Raw genomic sequence first — 22,960 nt, 5'->3', positions numbered from 1 at the left:
CCTGGGGACCATTCAGGCTTGTTCGCATTTGTGTTCCTCACGTGTGCCCCAAAGAATGTGGTGATTTGGTAAAATGCTATGCCCAAGATTACTATCCGAGTGCCGGCGGTGGGGTGGTTCAAATAGCCTCGGCTATCACCTCATTTTGTCCGGTCGTGATGGTCAAGTGGATTAAGGCGTCTTGTACATACCAGTTGCGTGGCATCTGGGAGTATGGGTTCGAGTCACTTCTGGGGTGTGAGTTTTCAGTTGCATATTGTCCTGGGGACCATTCAGGCTTGTTCGCATTTGTGTTCCTCACGTGTGCCCCAAAGAATGTGGTGATTTGGTAAAATGCTATGCCCAAGATTACTATCCGAGTGCCGGCGGTGGGGTGGTTCAAATAGCCTCGGCTATCACCTCATTTTGTCCGGTCGTGATGGTCAAGTGGATTAAGGCGTCTTGTACATACCAGTTGCGTGGCATCTGGGAGTATGGGTTCGAGTCACTTCTGGGGTGTGAGTTTTCAGTTGCATATTGTCCTGGGGACCATTCAGGCTTGTTCGCATTTGTGTTCCTCACGTGTGCCCCAAAGAATGTGGTGATTTGGTAAAATGCTATGCCCAAGATTACTATCCGAGTGCCGGCGGTGGGGTGGTTCAAATAGCCTCGGCTATCACCTCATTTTGTCCGGTCGTGATGGTCAAGTGGATTAAGGCGTCTTGTACATACCAGTTGCGTGGCATCTGGGAGTATGGGTTCGAGTCACTTCTGGGGTGTGAGTTTTCAGTTGCATATTGTCCTGGGGACCATTCAGGCTTGTTCGCATTTGTGTTCCTCACGTGTGCCCCAAAGAATGTGGTGATTTGGTAAAATGCTATGCCCAAGATTACTATCCGAGTGCCGGCGGTGGGGTGGTTCAAATAGCCTCGGCTATCACCTCATTTTGTCCGGTCGTGATGGTCAAGTGGATTAAGGCGTCTTGTACATACCAGTTGCGTGGCATCTGGGAGTATGGGTTCGAGTCACTTCTGGGGTGTGAGTTTTCAGTTATATATATATATATATATATATATATATATATATATATATATATATATATATATATATATATATATATATATATATATACGGCCAATGAGGTGGAGGCCGATAGGTACAGCCAACATGGCCTACTCTGCCAAAGCACAGGGGGATGGCACTCGAGGCACAGTGAAGTTAACGACATCATAAAGAGGAGCCTCACCACAGCTTGATGCCCAGCCGAGAGAGAGCCCCGTTACCTAACACCCCGTAACCCTGATGCTCCTATTGGTCGCCCAGATGGTATCACAGTGAACCCCCTGGAAGAATGGCAAGCAGTTGGTTTGGGTCTGCATGTGCGTAACATCCCTGGCTAACACCTACATTGATTTCAGTGTCGCACAACTGGGTGGCGCTGCCACTCACAGAAAGTCAGCCAAATCCTGTAAGTACAAAGAACTGGATCACCACTGCTATTTTGTCCCTATTGCTTCTGAGACACTCGGCGCCAGGGGTAAGAGTGCCACCAGTTTTTTAAAGGAATTGGGTTCTAGGCTAATTGAAAATGATGTAATGCAACTGAAAATTCAACACCACAGAAGGATTCAAACGCAGATATCCAGGAGCGCTATGCACCTTGCTGTACCTGGTACCTTAACCACTAGACCATACGACTTTACAAAAATCTTGGTAGTCGTGAGACTATTTTATCCAAGATCCTACAGTGCTCGATGGTCAACTTGGGCATAGTTGACCATTGGGGACCAGTCAAACTTGCCTGTATTTTTGTTGCTCACGTGGCACTACATCGTGAGGGGATTCGAAGAAATATCTGTCAGAGTTGACCATCAAGCGCTGTCGGATCTTGAATAAAATAGTCGTACGACTACCTAAATTTTTGTACAGTTGTATGGTATAGTGGTTAAGAAACCAGGTACGCCAAGGTGCATAGCGCTCCTGGTTATCTGGGTTCAAATCCTTCTGGGGGTGAAAAAAACATTACAATTTTGTAACTCAGATTGAGATGTCTCATTACCCAGAGACACTTCCCAAACAGTTTGTATTTTTTAATTGTTGATTAAAATGTGCACTTTTATATCAGCATAGTTATCTATATTCTATATAAATAAAAATGGAAACGTTCGTTTGTTCAAAATCGCTAATCTCCGAAAGTTCTTCACCGATTGCTTTGAAATTTTCACACAACGTTCCCTTTGCATCCGAGCGGGTTTTTATATACATACTATACAGATGTCTTATCTGTGACGGGAAAAAAACATGCTTTTTTGAAAAACTGTGTTTTTTGGGTGTTTTTCATGTGAGGGAAATATTCGAAACCTCTTTACTGATTGCTTTGAAATCTTGACACAACATTGCATTCAAATAGGCGAGTATTTTTAAGTACCTACTATATACATGCCTTATCTGTGACAGGAAAATACATGCTTTTTTGTTAAAAAAAAAACAGCGCCATCTGTAGGAACTGAGAGCAACACACGCTGTAATCTCCAAAAGTTCTTCACCGTTTGCTATGAAATTTTTACACAACGTGCCATTCGAATACATGCATATTGTTATATACCTACTATTCAGATGCCACACCTGTGACAGGTAAAAATATGCGTTTTTGGAAAAACAGCACCATCTGTTGCATGTAGGAGCAACACACGATATACAAAATATGTTACGATTCCATTTCAATATTTCCGATTGCATTCACAAATTGAATTTTCATAGATTTTTATTTATTTTCATTTTGATTTAATTATTTTGTGTGACGTTGCATTGGAATTGAGCTGTGTTGTTTACCATACCGTTCATTTCTTGGGTATAGCTTATTTGTTTCTTTTTTCATTTTTTCATTTCGTTTTTTTAACTGTTCTTATTTTTCAATGCAATTGGTGGTGAAATTGAGCTGTGTCGATTTATCTGCATTTAAATTTAAATATTTCGTTTGTATCTTTTATTTTTTATTTGAAAACAAGAAAATGGACAAAACGTTTATTTCACAGCTGCAAATGTACAACAAACAGCTATGAATCTACCGGCTATAACGTTAACTGCTTTTTTCATGTTATGTCAAAATGACGCGTTTGTGAAAACACTGCTGGTTTCGGAAGTGCCTACGGGGTAGCGAACCCCTGGCAGGAGCTTCTTGCATCTAGCTATTTACACTCCTCCGTAGCACCTTACTGTCAGTCGTCTCCTCTGCTAGCCAGTCCCGGGATACGCCGAATTCTGTCACTGTCACTTCACAGGCAGACAGCAGACACAACACAGTTCGTCTTCGGCAGTGGCTCACTGCTCACGTAAAGAAGAATGGAGTAGAGAGATATAGGCTGCACTGGGAAGACTGACTGTCTTCGTACCACTCAGCCCTACGTCGCCTCTGTGGATACAGACACGTCATCAGTAAACTGGTCAGTACTTGGGACACAAGGAAATACCACTTATAGAATCTGATATAAACATACAACTCCTCCTACAGTAGATGGCACTGATTTTCCAGGCGCCACCTCACCAGAGGTCAGCAGCAGCTACCTCTCGAGCTGACCAGGGCCGGAATCTAGCGCCTCTTGCAGGCATCATCCTGCCACCACCAGATGGCGTCGTCCATTTTGTGCGGGTTTTGGGAGCGGACTCACAGATGGCATTGACGTCGCTGCTCCAGGCTCCGACGATGGAGTCGGGTTCGTAACAGTATGCTGATGGGAAATGTGCCCGGTCCAACGTCTTTCCAGCCACTGAGATTTGTCAACAGCGTAACACATGCCACTTTCCGTAGTTCATGTCAAGTTCGGAATTTATTGGAGAACGACCGACACCAGGATGTATGCATTAATGACGCGTCCAACACGTCACATCCAAATTAAATTTATGCATTGTTTGCAGTCATATTGACTGCCTGCTTTCCTTCATATCCAAAAGAGTTATGGAAGAAATATAAATCGTTCATGGCTGAAGATATTATCTTGCGAATATGAAGGAAAATTCAAATATGAATATGGATTTCACAGCAGAAATCTACAACGTAATGTTGATAATGATTAAAAATTTGTGGTTAGAATTTGTGAAAAAAGTTCTAAATCAATTGGAAATGCCATCACCGAATCGATCTGTTGCTGCTTCGTTCGATGAAGAATTGCGTCGTGAACAAAATTACAACATGAGTGATCTGTTGTCTTATGTGCAAACAAATATTCCAAGCTATCGCTTGAGCGAAAAGGTATTTGCAGTCAAATAATTCAAACTGTCAATAACGGGTTTGGCAAAATCTTCTTAGATTCACCAGGCATTTCGATCCAAAAATGGCATAACCTTAGCTCTTGCATAGTCCGGAATAGCTGCGACATTGTTACCAGGTGGAAGAACTGTTACTTCGGCTTTGAAATTGCCATTGAACATGTAATTCATTGAAACTCCCACGTGCAACATTTCCAAAGCATCCAGCGTGAGAAAAGTATTGCAGAAATTTAAACTTATCGTTTGAGGTGAATGCACAATGGCCCACAAAAAATCGATCGAGGCTCTTGATCAATCACTGCAAGATTTGCATGGAAACATCAGACCATTTGGAAACCCAATAATATTGCTTGCAGGAGATTTCAGGCAAACATTTCCTGTAATTCCTCGATACAAGTCCGTCGACACTGTTGAGAAAGCAGATGAAAGGGTTAGTTATCCAACAGAATTTTTGAATTCACTCGATCTGCCAGGGATACCATCACACGGACGGCAATTGAAAATCTGCATGCCAATTATCATGTTGCGAAATATCTATCAGCTAATGCTTTGCAATGCCATGCACCTTGCCATAAACAAATTAATCAGCAACGTCGTAGAAGCAACAATCTTGACAGGACCTTTCAAAGGTGAAGATGTCCTCATTCCTCCCATTACTATGATTCCAACAGATATGCCATTTCAATTTAAGATATTGTAATTTCCAATTCGATTGGCGTTTGCAATCACCATCAACAAAGCTCAAGGCCATTCTTTAGAATTGTGCAGTTTATATATCTAGACATGGAATGCTTCTCATAGGAACAATTTTATGTTTCGTGTTCTAGAGTCGGCAAACCAGACAATCTCTATATCTCAACAGACAATGGAACAACAAAACATATTGTATAGCCACAAGCATTGTGAAATTAAACATATTTGAAACGTGCACTTTCTCTTTTCTTTCTTTTCCATTTAACCAGACTGAGCCACAACAATGCGTGGCGGGTACAGCTAGTATAAGAATAGACAGAGACATGTTTTTCTTTAGAAAACGGTGACTGGGTCCTTCTCGGATTGCAACTTCACATCCATCAACACAACTCCTAAAGCAGTGATTAACATCGCCAAAACTATTAAAGATAGCTCGATTAATTTCATTAATCAGATGTTAATCAGCATCTGATTGTTAATCAGATGTTAAAGTTTAATACAGAAACAGTGAAAAAAAGTCGAAAAATAACACTTACTATTATGAGAGAGTCATCCATTGTACTTCAGCAGCTCATTGTCGACATCTCTCTGAACATCCACTTGTTCTTCAGCATCTGCAGCTATGTTGGTAAAAAATATTATGCTGGAAGAGTTGTGAATGTTGGTGTGGTATATATGCCACACCAGGTATATATAGACTTTGAGGGCAAACAAGACTTTGAACTTGTCCTGCTTAAGGTTTCGGGGAAGGAGGTGGGGGGGGGGGGTTGGATGCGGCTTCAGCTGTATAAACATGTTAGGACAAATTGGAACATGTGTTCCAGAATGGTTGTATGATGCTCTTAACAAATTCATGGTAGGAGGAATACATTAATACACTTAACATGATTTTGGCTCTGCATTTTAGTAGACGTCCGAACATATATATTTAAGATGAGGAGCAGTATTTAAAATGGTCTTTTCAACATTTCTAGTTTTAAGCGATGGAAATGCTTCTGCCTGACCGTTCATAAAAGTTTGAACTAAAAACATTACGGGAATATTATTCTACCGTTTCAAAATATCCTGAAAATAAAAGTTTCAAACCATGTCTTGAGAAGTTATGACACTATAATTAAAATTTTTTGGAAGACTTGTAATTCCCTTATCTTGCCTAAAAGTTCCATATAAATTTGTGTAAAAATATCATAACGATGAATATATTACAGCGTTTAAAACAACATTAACAAAACGATGGAAAAGTTTCCAATATGTGTCAAATTCAAATCAATTCGTACTCGTGTACAAAACCTTGTTTAATGCAATTAAAGTTAAGTTATCCAAATCGACATAGATTTTCAGCCCGTAAAGCCATCATAGTCTTGCACGCATTACCTCGCAGACTCCCAGGCAAGCAGACTCGCAGTGACACAGACTAAAAGTAAAGCAGATTTGTAGATTTACCTGAATTTACCTGACGACTAATGACACAAGGAACCTCGACGAGGATAGTAAACCGGCGGCATGTCAAAATACACCTACTGATACACAGTCAAGCAAACTCCTAGATTGAAACATATATACATGAGCGTAGACTCACATTCACACAGGGGTCTTTCAGTCAAGTGGACAGAGCTTAAATGTCGTAGTCCTAAGGGCCCGGGTTCGATTCCCGGCAGAGGCAGAAACAATTGAGCTGAGTTTCTTTCACTTGATGCATCTGTTCACCTAGCAGTAAATAGGTACCTGGGAGCGTGACAGCTGCTACGAACTGCCTCCTGTGGATGTGTTTGTGTACTCACCTAGTTGTACTTCCAGGTGTTGAGCTCTAGGTCCTTGGTCCCGACTCTCAACCGTCAATCTACTGGTGTACAGATTCCTGAGCTTCTCGAGCTCCATCATATCTACATATAAAACTGCGTATGGAGTCAGCTTCCTCCTCATCACTTCTTAGTGCATTCCATTTACTAACTTCTTTGACACTGAAAAACTATTTTCTAATGTTTCTGTGGCTCATTTGAATACTCAGCTTCTACCTGTGTTCCCTTGTGAGTGTACCAACCGTGTTAAATAATCCATCCTTGTCAACCTTGTCAATTCCCCTAAGAATTTTGTATGTGGTGATCATGTCTCCCCGAGCTCTTCTATCTTCCAGCGACGTGAGGTGCAGTTTACTTAGTCTTTCCTCGTAACTCCTACCACTTAGTTCTGGAACAAGCCTAATAGCATATCTCTGAACTTTTTCCAGTTTCGTCTAATGCTCGACATGATACGGGCTCCATGCTGGGACCGCATACTCATGGATTGGTTTTATATTAGGTGGTATACAAGGTTCTGAAAGAGTCCTTACACAGGTTTCTGAAGGCAGTTCTGATGTTAGCCAGCCTCGCAAACGCCGCTGATGAAATTCTTTTGATGTGGGCTTCAGGAGACAGGTTTGGTGGTGATATGAATTCCTAGATCTTTCTCTCTGTCCGTTTCGTGTAGGACTTCATCTCCCATTCGGCCTTCAGTGTCTGGCATCCTATTTCCTCCGACTAGTTGCACCTTACCTTACATTTATTTTGGTTAAACTTTAGAAGCCATTTGTTCAATCATTCCTTCTGTTTGTCTAGGTCATCTTGTAGCCTCATACTAACTTCCTCTGTTTTCATCCTCCTCATAATTTTTGCATCATCAGCAAACATTGAGAGGAACGAGTCAATTCCTTCTGGGAGATCATTTATGCATATCAGAAACAGTATAGGTTCAAGGACTGAGACGCCACTGGTGGCGCCTCGCCACTCCGAGGCATTGCCCCTCACAGTTACTCGCTGTCTTCTGTTGATTAGGTACTCCCTTATCCAGTTGAGTACCTTCCTTTTCACTCCTATCTTCATTTCCAGCTTTTGTACTTTTCTTTTATGCGTTTCTCTGTTAAAGGCTTTCTAGCAATCCAAAAATATGTAGTCTGCCCAGCCCTCTCTCTCTTACTTCATTTAACTTTTTGCCTGGTCTTTGAATTCATTTAATCCTGTGAGGCAGGATTTGACATCCCTGAACCCATGTTGATATTGTGTTGCAAAGTTCTTTCACTCCAGACTTTAAGAGACATGATAGACTATGCCACCCAAAAACGTCAAGATTAAACAGGTTTAATCAGGTAAACAGGTTTATCCCGGGCCAAAAGGAAAAATCCGAGGAGTAAAAGAAGAATCGATGGTTAATAGGGCATATACCGAAGCAAAGAAACTGAACAAAAAGTCATGGAGGAACTTTCGAAATAACAGAACACCAGAAAGCAGTGAGAGATACCAGAGAACCAGGAATGAGTATGTTAGTGTGAAAAGCACGCAGAGAATAACAATGAAAATAATATAGCAAGCAAAGCCAAGACCGAACCAAAGCTACTCTATAGTCACATCAGGAGGAAAACAACAGTGAAAGAACAGGCAATGAATCTTAGAACAGGCGAGGACAGGTATACAGAGAATGACAAAGAGGTGTGTAAATAACTCAACAAGAGGTTCCAGGAGGTCTTCACAATAGACCAAGGTGAGGTCACTGTGTTAGGAGAAGGGCCAGTAAACCATGCGGCCTTGGAAAAGTTCAAAATTACGAGAAATAAGGTCAAGAGACACCTGTTGGATCAAGATGTGAGAAAGACTGTTGGTACAGATGGGATCTCACTATGGGTATTGAAAGAGTGTGCAGAGGCACTTTGCTTGCCACACACTATAGTGTAAAGTAGGTCACTGGAGACAGAAGACCTACCAGAAATATTGAAGACGGCTAATGTAGTCCCAATATACAAAAAGAGTGACAGACATGAGGCACTGAACTACAGGCCAGTGTCCTTAACTTGTATACCATGCAAGGTGATTGAGAAGATCGTGAGAAAAATCTAGTAACACATCTGGAAAGAAGGGATTTCGTGACAAATCGCCAACATGGGTTCTGGGAGGGTAAATCTTGCCTGAATTTGCTTAATAGAATTCTACGACTAGGTGACAAAGATTAAGCAAGAAAGAGAAGGCTGGGCGGACTGAATTTTCTTGGATTGTCGGAAAGCCTTTGACACAGTACCGCATAAGAAGCTGGTACATAAGCTGGAGAGATAGGCAGAAGTAACTGGTAAAGTGCTCTATTGGATAAGGGAATACCCAAGCAAAGAGTTACAGCGAGGGTGTGAGACCTCGGGTTGGCGTGAAGTCACGAGTGGAGTCTTACAGGGCTCTATACTCGGTCCTATCTTGTTTCTGATATATGTAAATGATCTCCCAGAGGGTATCGATTCATTTCTCTCAATGTTTGCTGACGATGCCAAAATTATGAGAAGAATTAAGACAGAGGAGGGACTGCTTGAGGCTTCAAGAAGACCTAGACAAACTGAAGGAATAGTCGAACAAATGGTTGTTAGAGTTTAACCCAAGCAAATGTAATGTAATGAAGATAGGAGTATGGAGCAGGAGGCCAGTTACAAGGTATCATTTGGGAGATGAAATTCTTCAAGAGTCAGAGAGAGAGAAGGACTTGGGGGTTGATATCACGCCAGACCTGTCCCCTGAAGCCCATATCAAGAGGATAACATCAGCAGCATATGCCAAGTTGGATAAAACAGGAACGGCATTTAAACACTTGTGTAAGGAATCATTTAGAACTTTGTATAACACCTATGTCAGACCAATCCTGGAGTATGCAGCGTCAGTATGGAGTTCATATCTAGTCAGGCATAAGACTAAACTGGAAAAGGTTCAAAGGTTTGCCACCAGACTAATACCTGGGCTAAGAGGTATGAGCTACGAGGAGAGACTACGGGAATTAAACCTCACGTCGCTGGAAGACAGAAGAGTTAGGGGGGACATGATCACTGTTATGGCCCTTGACCCTGGGTATGGTTCCTCTGCTTTTGGAGTTGTAAAAAATATATAATAATACGGCCTTGCCTACTAAAAGTGTCTAGGGTAAATAATTCAACTGCTTACTCAACAAAGCAATATACTTAAAGTAAGGGTAACAAAGAACATACAAACATATATATGAAAAATACAGGCAGCCAGAAATATTATTGCATCCGAATAAAATAACACAATATCATTATATAAGCTCTGATCCTTATTTTAAAACATAAATGGATAGATGGGTATGTAAATTCTGGTCTAACCGGGCAATTAGCTATGTTACTAAACAATAAACAGGTACCGAAGACTTATCTCAACAACATGTCCACTCCGGCCAGCTCCACCCACGCGACGTGCTCCGCATGCAAGCATGGAGTCTACAAGTTACCAATTAAAAAACACATGAAACCTCTAGATACTCTGCAATCAGAGAGTAATACTTAAGAACAATTATAACTAAACTAATATGCATATAACACTGCTAAGGTGTAATTAAGAAATTAAGTACAATCAATAAACAGGAATAATTACAGGGAGTGAATCAGTGACGCTAGCTTGATACACTGCACGCATACTGGAACATCCCAAATATGGTCATCCCCCCATGAGACGCCACGGTCTCTTCCCCCCCCCCCCCACAGAAATGAACATGCATTAACAAAGGATTACATACTGGCGCATTACAGCATGCTACGTATAAATCAAACATATATACTGGAAATCAAATAGACATAATGGTTAATTTAAATAACTGAAGAAAGAAATAATGAACATATATGATTATCATGATAAATGTTAGAATCAAATATATGGATTCGTAACAATCACCACGTACAAGATTCTCAGAGGAATTGACAGGGGTAGATAAAGACAGGCTATTTAACACAAGGGGCACATGCACTAGGGGACACGGATAGAAATTGAGTGCCCAAATGAGCCACAGAAATATTAGAAAGAATTTTGTTAGTGTCAGAGTGATTGACAAATGGAATGCAATAGGCAGTAATGTGGTGAAGGCTGACTCCATACACAGTTTCAAGTGTAGATATGATAAAGCCCAATAGGCTCAGGAACCTGTACACCAGTTGAGAGGCGGGATCATAGAGCCAAAGCTCAATCCCCGCAAGCACAAATAGGTGAGTACATACATATTACGGGGCATATATATATTTCACTCTGATGCACATGTTACCAAACAGTAAATAGGAACCCGGGAGTTAGATTGCTGTTACGGGCTGCTTCCTGGTATGTGTGTGTGTGTGTGTGTGTGTGTGTGTGTGTGTGTGTGTGTGTGTGTGTGTGTGTGTGTGTGTGTGTGTGTGTGTGTGTGGGTGTGTGTGTGTGTGTGTGTGTGTGTGTGTGTGTGTGTGTGTGTGTGTGTGTGTGTGTGTGTGTGTGTGTGTGTGTGTGTGTGTGGGTGTGTGTGTGTGTGTGTGTGTGTGTGTGTGTGTGTGTGTGTGTGTGTGTGTGTGTGTGTGTGTGTGTGTGTGTGTGTGTGGGTGTGCGTGTGTGTGTGTGTGTGTGTGTGTGTGTGGGTGTGTGTGTGTGTTTGTGTGGGTGTGTGTGTGTGTGTGTGATGAAAAAATATTAGTTAGCAGTTAGTAACAGTTGATTGATTGACAGTTGAGAGGCGAGGAGAGGAGATTTTTTTAGTGTCAGAGTAGTTGACAAATGGAATGCATTAGGCAGTAATGTGGTGGAGGCTGACTCCATACACAGTTTTAAGTGTAGATAAGATAGAGCCCAATAGGCTCAGAAACCTGTACACCAGTTGATTGACAGTTGAGAGACGGGACCAATGAGCCAGAGCTCAACCCATGCAAGCACAAATAGGTGAGTACAAATAGGTAAGTATACACATGTTTGCAGACACATAGACAGACACATGCTTACAGATATACATACATACATACATACATACATACATACATACATACATACATACATACATACATACATACATACATACATACATACATACATACATGCATACATTCATGCATACATACATACATACATACATACATACATACATACATACATACATACATACATACATACATACATACATACATACATACATACATACATGGGGGCCGGTGGCCGAGCGGACATCACGCTGGTCACGTGATCCTGTGGTCCCGGGTTTGATCCCGGGCGCGGGCGAGAAACAATGGGCAGAGTTTCTTTCACCCTATGCCCCTGTTACCTAGCAGTAAATAGGTACCTGGGAGTTAGTCAGCTGTCACGGGCTGCTTCCTGGGTGTATGTGTGTGTGTGTGTGTCGTGTGGGGAAAAAATAGTAGTAGTAATTAGAAACAGTTGATTAACAGCCCAACCCCCGCAAGCACAACTGGGCTAATACAACTACGTGAATACATACAAACACATGCTTGCAGACATACATACATACACATACTTGCAGACATACATATATATATACATACTCATGCTTGCAGACATATATATACACACAAACATACATACATTCAGACAAATGCTTGAAGACATATATACATACATATGTATGTATGTTTATACACACATATGTATATATTTTTGTACACACATATGTATATATGTATTATTATGGTGCCCTCTCCTATTTCTTCAGTTGGCTTGCTTTAAGAGTCATATCAGCTTTCTTTCCTGATTCTCTGAGATGCAGGGAGTCTATTGGTATATGTGGCGACCAGATCGGCTGCCAGATAAGGGATAAATTTACATTATAAGTTTGTAGGTAAAGGGAAAGTGGCGCCCTGATACAAATGAAATGGTACCCCCTACCTGCAGATCCGCCATTTTGTGGAAGATGCTAGCCGAGTGCGGATTGGCTGACTTAGGTCACAGGCGACCAATCAGAGCCCGCCGTGACGTCACCGAGTGCCCCTGGCGACGCCAGCGGTGGTAGCGTCAGAGTTGACCTGGCTGAGGAGGTGAGAGGATGCATCTCGATCAGCTCTGCTGGATTTGAGGCTCTTGGAGCCTTACTCAGTGGATTAAAGCTAGCCATTGCAGCCCACCATTATTATTGGAGACCCTGTGCTTCCGGGAAGCAAAAAGAAACCAAGTTCATTGAGCAGAGAAGTGGCAAAACTTGAAGAATCGGTCGGCGACGACGCTGGAGGGACGCCGCCTGACGCTTGAGGGGTCAGGAAGGCGTGGCGGGCAGGCCTAGCTGTGACCGGGTCACGTTCACTGAGGATTTAGAAGGGACGACACCGTTCTTAGAGCAAGGAGCAATGCCTTGTGGAAGGGACGAGTGTTTGCTTACAGTGATTAGCTCAGTGTCCACTGGTGAACCAGGATTGGGATATCTGAAACTCTGGGAGTGGTTCGGCGACGACGCGAAGGCTTCACGACACCTGAGGACTTATGGAACGTTCCTGGATCGTCAAGGACCGACTCAGGAAGCGTGGGAACCTCACACCATCGAGGGACAGGCGTCGTGAGCCAGGAATGTAAAGGTAGATCAATTTCCCTCCCATTACTCCTTGTTTGAGTAGGCTAGGTAGGTCACAATATTTACCTATGTATGTTGCAGTATAACATTGATACATTAGTAGTAGGATAGACTGCAGGACAGCTTGTGTCCAGGACTGTGGAAGAGGACAGTGTGTGTGGACGACGGGGCAGTTGAAGAGGAGGTAGCCGACGTTGACGAAGACGCCCCTATGTGAGGGAATGTGCGCCCCCTTTTTAAACTGCCCAGTTGAAGGAGTTGTTGGAGGTCGTGAAAGAAGAGTTGCTGACGATCTCCAGATTGTTTATTCTTATTTTCATTTCCTGTATTGACTGTAATTGTATATGTAACCATGTAGCTTATGTCAATAAATTCATATATTTTATCATGGTGTTTAGTGTGCCTCCATAATAATCTCTATGAGCATACACGAGGAATATCATAGTCCCACCTAGTGAACATCACGTTTTTCTATAGAAGTTCTTATTTCTGGAGAGTGGTAAAGCAGCACAGACTTATATAAAAGAGTACATCCGACCAGTATCAGAGCTGGAATTGTGGTAACAAGCAAAGTAGTGGCTGGAGAGAGAGGTAAAGCTACACAGACTTTTATGGAAGAGTACCTTAGGCTGACAGACCTGTGTCAACTCTATAGGAGTAGCAACACTTTGGCAACAAGCAGTATAGAATACACCCACTGAACTGCATTGCTGGGGTGCAGATACATCAACCCAGCTGGCGACCTTGTTAAAAGAAGATAGGGAAGGCAGGCAGGAAAGGAATTCCTGCAACCTTTTATTCTAGCAGGCAAGACTCAGGGGAAGTGATTGTTAAAAGGTAAGCCTGGGTTTTCCTTCACTCCTTCATGAGTCTAGGCCGGAATTGCTAACAGCCGTTTCCACGTTATTGACTGAAGGGCACCAGGGTGAATCAGTGGCACCCTCAGTGGTGGGAGCAAAGACCTGCGGTGGTGGGTATTACTGGTCCTCTCCTGTGGGACCAAGCGACTCTGGCGAGTCCTGAGAGTCGAAGGGGCTGAGTACTCTGCCTTCTAAGCCCCAAGCAGGCCCCCCGCTAGCAGAGCCCCAGCCCACCCCCCGTGACAGTATGTATGTTTATACACACACATATATGTATATATATATATATATATATATATATATATATATATATATATATATATATATATATATATATATATATATATATATATATGTATATACATACATGTATACACATATAGTTTGTGTATACATAAGCTATATTCATAAACGTAGAGATATAAGTTCCAACGATGTTGTAGAATCAACTCCTTTCATTTTAGATTTACTACACTTAACAAAAAATATATTTGTTAAAAGTTACTTATTATGCATGGTGTGACAGGGTTCCAGTACTGTAGCAAAACCTAACGCAACAGCTATCAAAGTAAAATCACATAGTTTGCTTATGTGAGCACCAATAGAAAAAAATGTAAGTAAAGTGACGAATGATCAGTGCCCAGTAAAGAATACCAATAGCCAATGAGTATATAAGCACCATGAGATACCAATCTGAAATATATATAAATATATCTAATTAGGGTAAGAGTACAGTATACATACTGAGTGTATGTATACATACAATCAGTATATGCACTGACTGTATGTATACAATCAGTACAAGAATTCTAATACATTATTTTATACATATACTAATACATTTTACATAAATCCAGAATACATACATACAATCTTCTAAATTACCAAAACCTGGGAATTCATAAACAGTAAAACATACACATAAGCATATATATACACAAAAAAATAAAAACACTTATGTTACATGCTATCCCTCACCTTCAGAATTATCGAGCAGTGTTCGGGTGTACCGGCGTTGTCTGTACTGCAACACCGGCGAGCCAGACGTCCAGCTGGTCCACCACTGGTGCCTCACCTCCCTCCCTCTTCCCTTGGACGACCTCTTTCATGGTAAAATTTTATTTTCACATTACCATCCTAGTAATACAAATTCGTCATAAATTTACTTTCACTGCTAAGACCACGTTAATACTGCTTTTTCTCTTTGATTTGAATTTTATTTATTTATATTATCCATATTCAGGCGGTCATCACTTTTGATTTTTTATTACTTTGATATTACATTAGTAAGACTTCAAAACATGAAAAAATCTAAATTCCAAGTAAAATACTTTAAGGATTATTTTAGAAGCAAATACCTTCTAAAGGACAGTCAATGTATTTAGTTTTGTGTTGGGCTTAAAATCTATCGTCCACGGTAAGGTTATTATGGCCACCACACTAGGTTCCTGACCAAACCAGCATTTACTCTTTAGTTGTACACATATCCCGATACCAAGTAAACTCACAGTGTATATTCTCCGCGAAGTGGGCCTACCTACCTCTTAGTTTGCATATCACTTAAATAAATTTGAAAACATATTGTACAGTTCTTCTGCCCAAGACATACATATTTTATACAGTCTCATTTCACAAGTTTTTCACGTGATTTTCCTTAATTCTATCAATAATATGTTCATTGTTATCCGATCTAATATTTTCTATCCCTTCCATCACATACGCCATTTTTGAAGCTAATCTTCTTTATTGTTCTAGATATCTTGCAGTTTTAGCTACAGTGAAACGAATTGTTTTTGCTAGTAAAATGGTTGGCTTTCAAATTAATAATACCAAACATGAAAGTTTAAGTTTCGTCTTTCCAGCAGAGCAGTTTCACAACTTAATGGGCCACAAGATCAAGTTTTCTACCATGCCATTTTTCCCATATATGGACTATAGAAGCAACAATAATGAACAAGGCAGTTCAGTGATTCTTGTAGACTCTCTCAACACCCGATTATTCCTCGACTTTGACAGAAGACTAAATGTCAGGTTAGAAACTATACTTTTATATAAGAAAGCATTTGTTGCAGTAACTAAAACCATTTAATGAATTCTTGACTTACATTGCTTAATTCATTTTCTAAATCTAATAAATAATTTTGCTATATAACAAAACAGTACAATTTCTTTATGAATCCCCAGCACCTTATGAATCCCCCTATTTCCCCATAAGTTCTTTAATCACCACATTAATCCTTCATCACTACATTACTCCCCCATTACCAAATTTATCTCCCATCATCACATGAATTCCAAGACACTCCATTTAATCATAAAATCACCACATAAATTAGTATTAAACTCATAAATCTAAGTTCTCCATACACTGTAAGTGTCCCATAACCACATCGAGTCAAAGTCTATAATTAAAACTAAGGGCCCCCCCCCCTACACACACGCATCCACTTCTCTCTATATAAAAGGAAAACCACCATATAAATCAAATCATCTTCAGGCTTGGCTCGCTTAAGCTGAGCCCGAGCCCAAGAGATTCATTTATACATTTTAATATATTGAATAGTAAAAACTCTTTTTAATTATATCTATTCTATGAGGAGAATGTCTGTATTTCTTTGTTTGTCCAAAGTTGGAGGCCAGACACTTGGGCCTAGCTTTAACCAAACTGATAGAATTAATGGTCTGATGTATGGGATATACATACTGTGGTTGGGATCGCCAGTGTAACAAGAGAGCAGTACATAATAGAACAACATGAACAAGCCACAGTCGACAGACAAGCAGTGCAAAACAACGGAAAATTCCCACCTCTGTAGAAGCTAACCAAAGGGACAGGTCAACGGTCACGGAGTCACGAGGTGGTCAGAGTTCATGCCGTTTTGATAATCTTCAGGGATTAATCCCTCCACATCAAACACAAGCCCTTATGTTCAGCTGGGGAGCAAGAGTTCAAGGCCAGACACTGTAAAGTAGGAGAAGCCCAGGGGGAAGGTGTGGGTGGACACTTGGAGAGAACATCATCTCATGGTCATTGTGGAACACAATTCAAGTACTGCTCTCTTGAACTAAAGCACCTTATCACTCATTTATTCTTTGCCTCTGTTAGAGAACATAGTTAGAAAAGTGTCTATTTAAGAGGAATGGCTAGTTGGCTGGGTGAGGATGTGTTGTCGTCGCTCCTCCAGTGTTGACCGGGCGATTGGTGTGACTGTTCCATGTAGCGGGGCCTCCCGGCAGTGCCGGCCAGTGGCATAGGGAACCCCCCTTGCCTCCTGTCTGCCATACTGAAACGAACAATTTTAAAGTCTCTGGATTGGCGTCTTAGCGGACGGTGGAAATGGTGGTGCTTGATCTCCTGGGTGTTGATGTGGCGGACGTGTGTGGCATGTAGCTCCTCTCCAGTCGCCGGACTCAAGTTAAGCTCGGCTCTGCTGCTATATTCCGAGATCTGGTGGCCCGGTATGATGGGCGTAGGTTCTCCTTGCCTGGTGACGGTGGTGCCGTCACAGTGTCGGACAGAAGTGGTTCCATTACCTATGTGGCAGTTCACGGAGTAACATTCGAGATCCCGGAGGGCCTGTTACGGCGATATTTTGGCAAGTTTGGGACCGTTGTGAACATCAGTCTCATCTGGTAGATGACAGAACGTCTAAAATGGGACCGGTATTCTAACCATGTGCCTCAAGTCTCCGATTCCGTCTTCTGTTATGCTTCTTGGCTTCAACATTCGCATCTTCAAAACTGAACAGTCATGGACGTGTTTCTGGTGCGGTCTTGCTGGGCACCAGACGGCGGGTTATCATGGTGGTGGTGCGGCTCCTATAAACTTGCTCCAGGAAGAGGACTTTTCCACCACTGGAAAACGTGCCGGCCCCGTGTGTGGTGGCATGGGTGATGTGGCTCAGCCTGAGGATGGACCGGTGGGGTCCCCGTCGTCTGTGTGCTCCCAGGATGGTAGTGGGGTTGTCATGGACATGGAGTGTGTGGTCCCTCACGCGATGCGTCCCCCCCGCGCTTCCCCCTGCCTCTATCTACTGTGGTGGTGGTGGTTGCTGTGGAGGATGTGACTTCTTTGGATGGTGGGGGATGATGTGCTTCCTGGTGTTGTGAGTGAGGTGTCTGTTCCCAATGTGCCGTGTGTGGAGGTGCATGGTCTGGTGCCACTGCGTATTGTTGCTGTGGAAGTATTGAGTGGCCGTGTGGGCCGTAACCCATGCGCTGCCTCCCTGTAGTTCTACTGTCCCACCTGTGGAGGTCGTGGAGGCAGTGGAGGATTCTGATGACCTGTGGCCGATCATCCACTTGTTTATGAATGAAGAACAGCTTACACACTACTCACACAACCCGTCTTCAGACCAAGTCCATTCCATCTAGTGGTCGACCCCAGAGACGCATTCATAAATTTTAAAATGCTGTTCATTGAAAATAGACATCTCAAATATAAATTAATATCGTTATATATTCAACCCGTAATCTTAAAAATAATGTCGCTTTTTGCTCTTATGTGCGCTATGCCAAAAATGGACGTAATTTTAAATTAAATCTGCTCACGAAAGTGATGTTCTGTCCCGTTTTCTGTTTGAGTCCTCCGGTTTACTCAGAAAGGTTAGAAGAGGAAACTTTCACCTAACGTTTTTCATGACGTTTTTAAACTTTAGAAGAATTTCCTGCCTTCCTAATGTACCAGAGGACCCTTAGCTTACTGTTTAGGGAAAAATAAATCCAAGATTTATTTTAATTTTTTTTAATTTTCAAATTACATCCATTTTCGGTCATACGAGTAAACGGCCAAATTCAGACATAATTTGTAATAGGTCAGATTGATATATTAGCATATTATGCATATTTAGGCATTGGTTAGGTTAGAATAGGTGTTTAGGTTCTGTTGTTGATTATTTGTAGTGTAGTATGTGGGTGTTACGGACCTGTCACCTTAGTCAGAGTGTAAAGTGGCAATTCCAATGCCATCTTTGGGTCTGCACTCCAACCCCCCTGATATTCGACATTACGTGGACAACGCCATCTATTGGTGGTGGCATGACGTCGGCAAATGGCTCTGGTTTCCTGCCTCGGTCAGACAGAGAGGTCATTGTGGATGACCTCTGGTAGTGAGCTTATCAAGATCAGTGCCACTTAGATTGTGCTACGGAGCATAATGTCAACTCCCCAGTGAGTAAGAGTTACCTCCTGGTTTCCCCAGTGTACCGTCCTGTTAACTGATGATGTTTCATGTCCACAGAGGTGGGTGACGTGTTGTGACATTTGTACTGAAGAGGGCAGTTTACCTTGGGCAGTCCACGTTCTCTCAACTTAGTCCTGGAAGATGACTAAGTAAGCCGCCGCCGATCTGAAGCAGTTTGTTAGCTGCTGATTATGTAGTGTTGGAAGAGATCGGCATACCCCGGGATTGGTTTAGGAGAGAAACGAACGACAGTGAGGTGCTTGCTGTGAAGTGCTGCTAACCGGTCGCTAGAGGCTTCTGCTAGAGGTTCACTACCCCTGTATTGGATGTTTTGTGACTCCGATCAGTGTGTGGCTGAGGACCGCTGCCAGCGAGTGGCTGGAGAGTGATAGTGGGGTATAGGCACCTCATGATACTGTGTCAGTGGGCTGGCCTACATAAAAGGTGAACTCGCCAGTGTTTCCCAGTATGAGCAGACGAGGTACTGGGTGTTGGAAACACTGGGGGTTGATAAACACTGCAGTTGTGCGCTTTTGGTGTCCTGTGTGAAAACGACACTACTGTACTGTAAATAAGTATAGTATTAATCTATTTATTATATTTTAAAGGTAAAAGTGAATATATTGGTGATGGGAATAGTGTCTTGATTATCCTCCCTCCTTATTTATTCATTGCACTATACAGCCAGTTCTTGAAAGCAAATTACCGATTTGGGGTCGGATACTACAAGCAATAAGCAAGATTCATTCATCAAGAAACCGGTTACTGGTTCATAGTGACCGTATTAGTAGGATTTACATTTACAACGTTGTGGTTAGAAAAAAGTTATCCGAGAAGCACTTGTTATCAGTCGTGTCTACACCGTTTTTCATTCATAAAAAGGGGGGTTTGGTGAGTGCATGTAATGGATATTGGTCTTTGTTTATGAGGACGGGCTGACTCACAAGCGATGACGTACAAACATTTCTCGAGCAGTGATTCACTGACAACATCTGTTCGAACTGCAGCCCGTCCTCATAATCAAAGACCAAAGTCCATTCCATGCACCCTGTTTATGAATGAAAAACTGTTTACACACCACTTATAACTGATGATGTCTGAACACTTCCGGAACAAGTGCTTCGCTAACAACTTTTGTTCGAACCACAACGCTGTGAATGCTTCACCCACATATTACAAATAATCGCCAACAGAACCAAAATGCCTAACCTACCGTAACCGATGCTTAAATATGCACAATATGATAAAATTGATTTATATTTTAGAAAATTCCTGTTTTGAATTAACAGCACGTTAAAATTTATGAATGTGTCCTTGAGACCGACCGCTGGATGGAATGGTCTTTGTCTGAGGATGGGTTTCGATTTGAATTTATTTAAATATTTCACTCACGTATTAAAAATACAAATAATTGCCAATATACCCTAAGCACATAAACTAATCTAATTTACAGCAACCTATACATAAAATGTTAATATATATTAATATAAATGAGAACAAACCTATTTTTAATAAGGAGTACGTTAAAATTGATGAATCCGTCTTGGGAGACGGCCGCAGCCTTAACGAGACTGAGGAAGGGCTGAGTCAGGCTATGTTCTGTCCTTCCATCTATTGACCCCCAAACGTAGAATTCATTAATTTTAACTTCCGTTTATTCAAAATAGGAATGTTTGCAAACATGGAGTGTATGTTTTAGCATATTGTGCATATTTAAGTGTAGGTCAGGTTAGATTAGGTGTTTCGGTTCTGTTAGCAATTATTTATATTTGTAGTTAGGAAAGTAGAAATAGCCTTTGGCTACTCTCCCCTTTTGAGATGTATTTTATTGTCTCAATAAACGTAGTTGAACTTGAACTTGTACTTGGGTGAGATATTTGCAGTTTCAATTTGAGCAAATATCGTTCCTGAAGAGCAGTTTGATAAATGTTCTTACAACAGCAGTTGTAAAACGAGTGTAATGTCTTTTCATTAAATAAATAGAGGATTTGGCAGGAGTATTAACAAGTATTTGTCTTCTGTTGATGAGGATGGACTGTGGTTATGAGCATGTCCTAGTATGGGTGAAGCATTCAGAGAGGTGAACCTTGAGTATTGAAAGTGATAGAATCATTCTTCGAAAAGTTCTAATATCATAAATTGTCAATCATTTATATGATGTTTTTCATTAAAATAAAAGAGAAGCATTTGGCCAATGTTTATGATGATTGGCTAAATAAATCCCTCCATCATCACATGAATTCCCAATCTGAACGTGAATCCTTCCATCATCCCCTGAATCCTCCAAGACCATATGTTATGCCATCACCACTTGAATTGTCACAGTGCGTGTCCATCATCTTTACACATTCTACCTAAATCCCTCCTCACCACACAAATCTCCCCATCACAACATGAATACTTTATTAACAAATAATCCCCAATTATTAAATGAATCTGCTCTCACTATATAAATCCCCATAACAATATAAATCCTCCATTATCACCAAATAAATCTAAAAAACTTATAAATGTGCACTTTAAACACACGAAGTGAGTGATACCCATTTTGAAAAATTTTAACATAAGAAATTGGAACATAATCAGTTATAGGTGATAGGCAGAAGTCCTGTTTTTCATCTGTTCGATATACCCTTCAACAGTTTCGAGGTTCAGGACCAGCCAGAGCACTCTTGGGGTGTAGAAAAGTCTGGCAAGTTCTCCGGGATGATGGGACAACTCCAGCGAGAAGAAATTGATGTGTGCGGACCCCTGGCGCCACACAATGAGCGAATCAAGGTCATGGAGTTCTTGAGCGCTTATAGGGCAGACGTGATGAAAATTGTGTCTCTGAAGCCCACTTCCTTACCGCAACACCTCTCGCCAATAAGACCTTTTTCAGGCAAGCTAATTTATTTATTCTTTATATATGGCTTTTGAGTTTGTATATTTTAAAGTATAATAATATAGGTGGTACGATATTCCCTTCAATAGAATGCCTTGTTTTTGCTGCAACCATTATAAACTATTGTTAAGATATAATAATTCTGCAAAAGACATGATTTCAAACTGAACAGAAATTTTGTATTAAGTACAAAGTTATTTTATGATTAGGTTCTTTGCTCTGACGGATGTGACATACTGGGATTAGAAAGCTGAAAAAATATTGTTCGTTTTAAATATCACCGGCTGCTACCTTGAGGTGCTTCCGGGGCTTAGCGTCCCCGCGGCCCGGTCGTCGACCAGGCCTCCTCGTTGCTGGACTAGTCAACCAAGCTGTTGGACGCGGCTGCTCTCAGCCTGAAGTACGATTCACAGACTGGATGATCAGGTATCCTTTGGAGGTGCTTATCCAGTTCTCTCTTGAACACTGTGAGGGGTCGACCAGTTATGCCCCTTATGTGTAGTGATATTTTATTGTGCTATTGTACAACTCTTAAAAGATTTTGTTAGGGTTATAAGGAATTGATACGTAACTGTTGGAATACTAAGAGAGAATTCTTTAAATTTTGTATAACGCGTTCAAATTAAATAAAATGCACCAAAATCCAGACAATATTATTTATCTAGCATGCTGGAAAAGTTTCATTTTTAAGTTTATATTATCGATAAAAAATTTATCAATATATATATATTTATTATACTATATTCCAGAACTTACCCTGAACTAATATCTGCA

At 41.4% G+C, this 22,960-nt stretch overlaps 1 protein-coding gene across 1 annotated transcript in view; it reads left to right on the top strand.

Annotated features, from left to right (window-relative positions):
- Positions 1–22,960, top strand: part of LOC123753353 (uncharacterized) — a 180,491-nt gene that overhangs the window by 22,616 nt on the left and 134,915 nt on the right. The window contains exons 4-9 of the mRNA XM_069313779.1: positions 4,068–4,228; positions 5,422–5,607; positions 13,117–13,264; positions 15,105–15,230; positions 15,983–16,151; positions 21,945–22,183. Coding sequence (XP_069169880.1) covers positions 4,068–4,228; positions 5,422–5,607; positions 13,117–13,264; positions 15,105–15,230; positions 15,983–16,151; positions 21,945–22,183 — 1,029 coding nt within the window. The remainder of the gene's footprint in view (positions 1–4,067; positions 4,229–5,421; positions 5,608–13,116; positions 13,265–15,104; positions 15,231–15,982; positions 16,152–21,944; positions 22,184–22,960) is intronic.

This window comes from Procambarus clarkii, chromosome 76, assembly GCF_040958095.1.
Source record: "Procambarus clarkii isolate CNS0578487 chromosome 76, FALCON_Pclarkii_2.0, whole genome shotgun sequence".
Taxonomy (NCBI): Eukaryota; Metazoa; Arthropoda; class Malacostraca; order Decapoda; family Cambaridae; genus Procambarus; species Procambarus clarkii.
The sequence above is the reverse complement of the archived record's forward strand: the minus strand, read 5'-3'. Positions and strand labels throughout refer to the sequence as shown.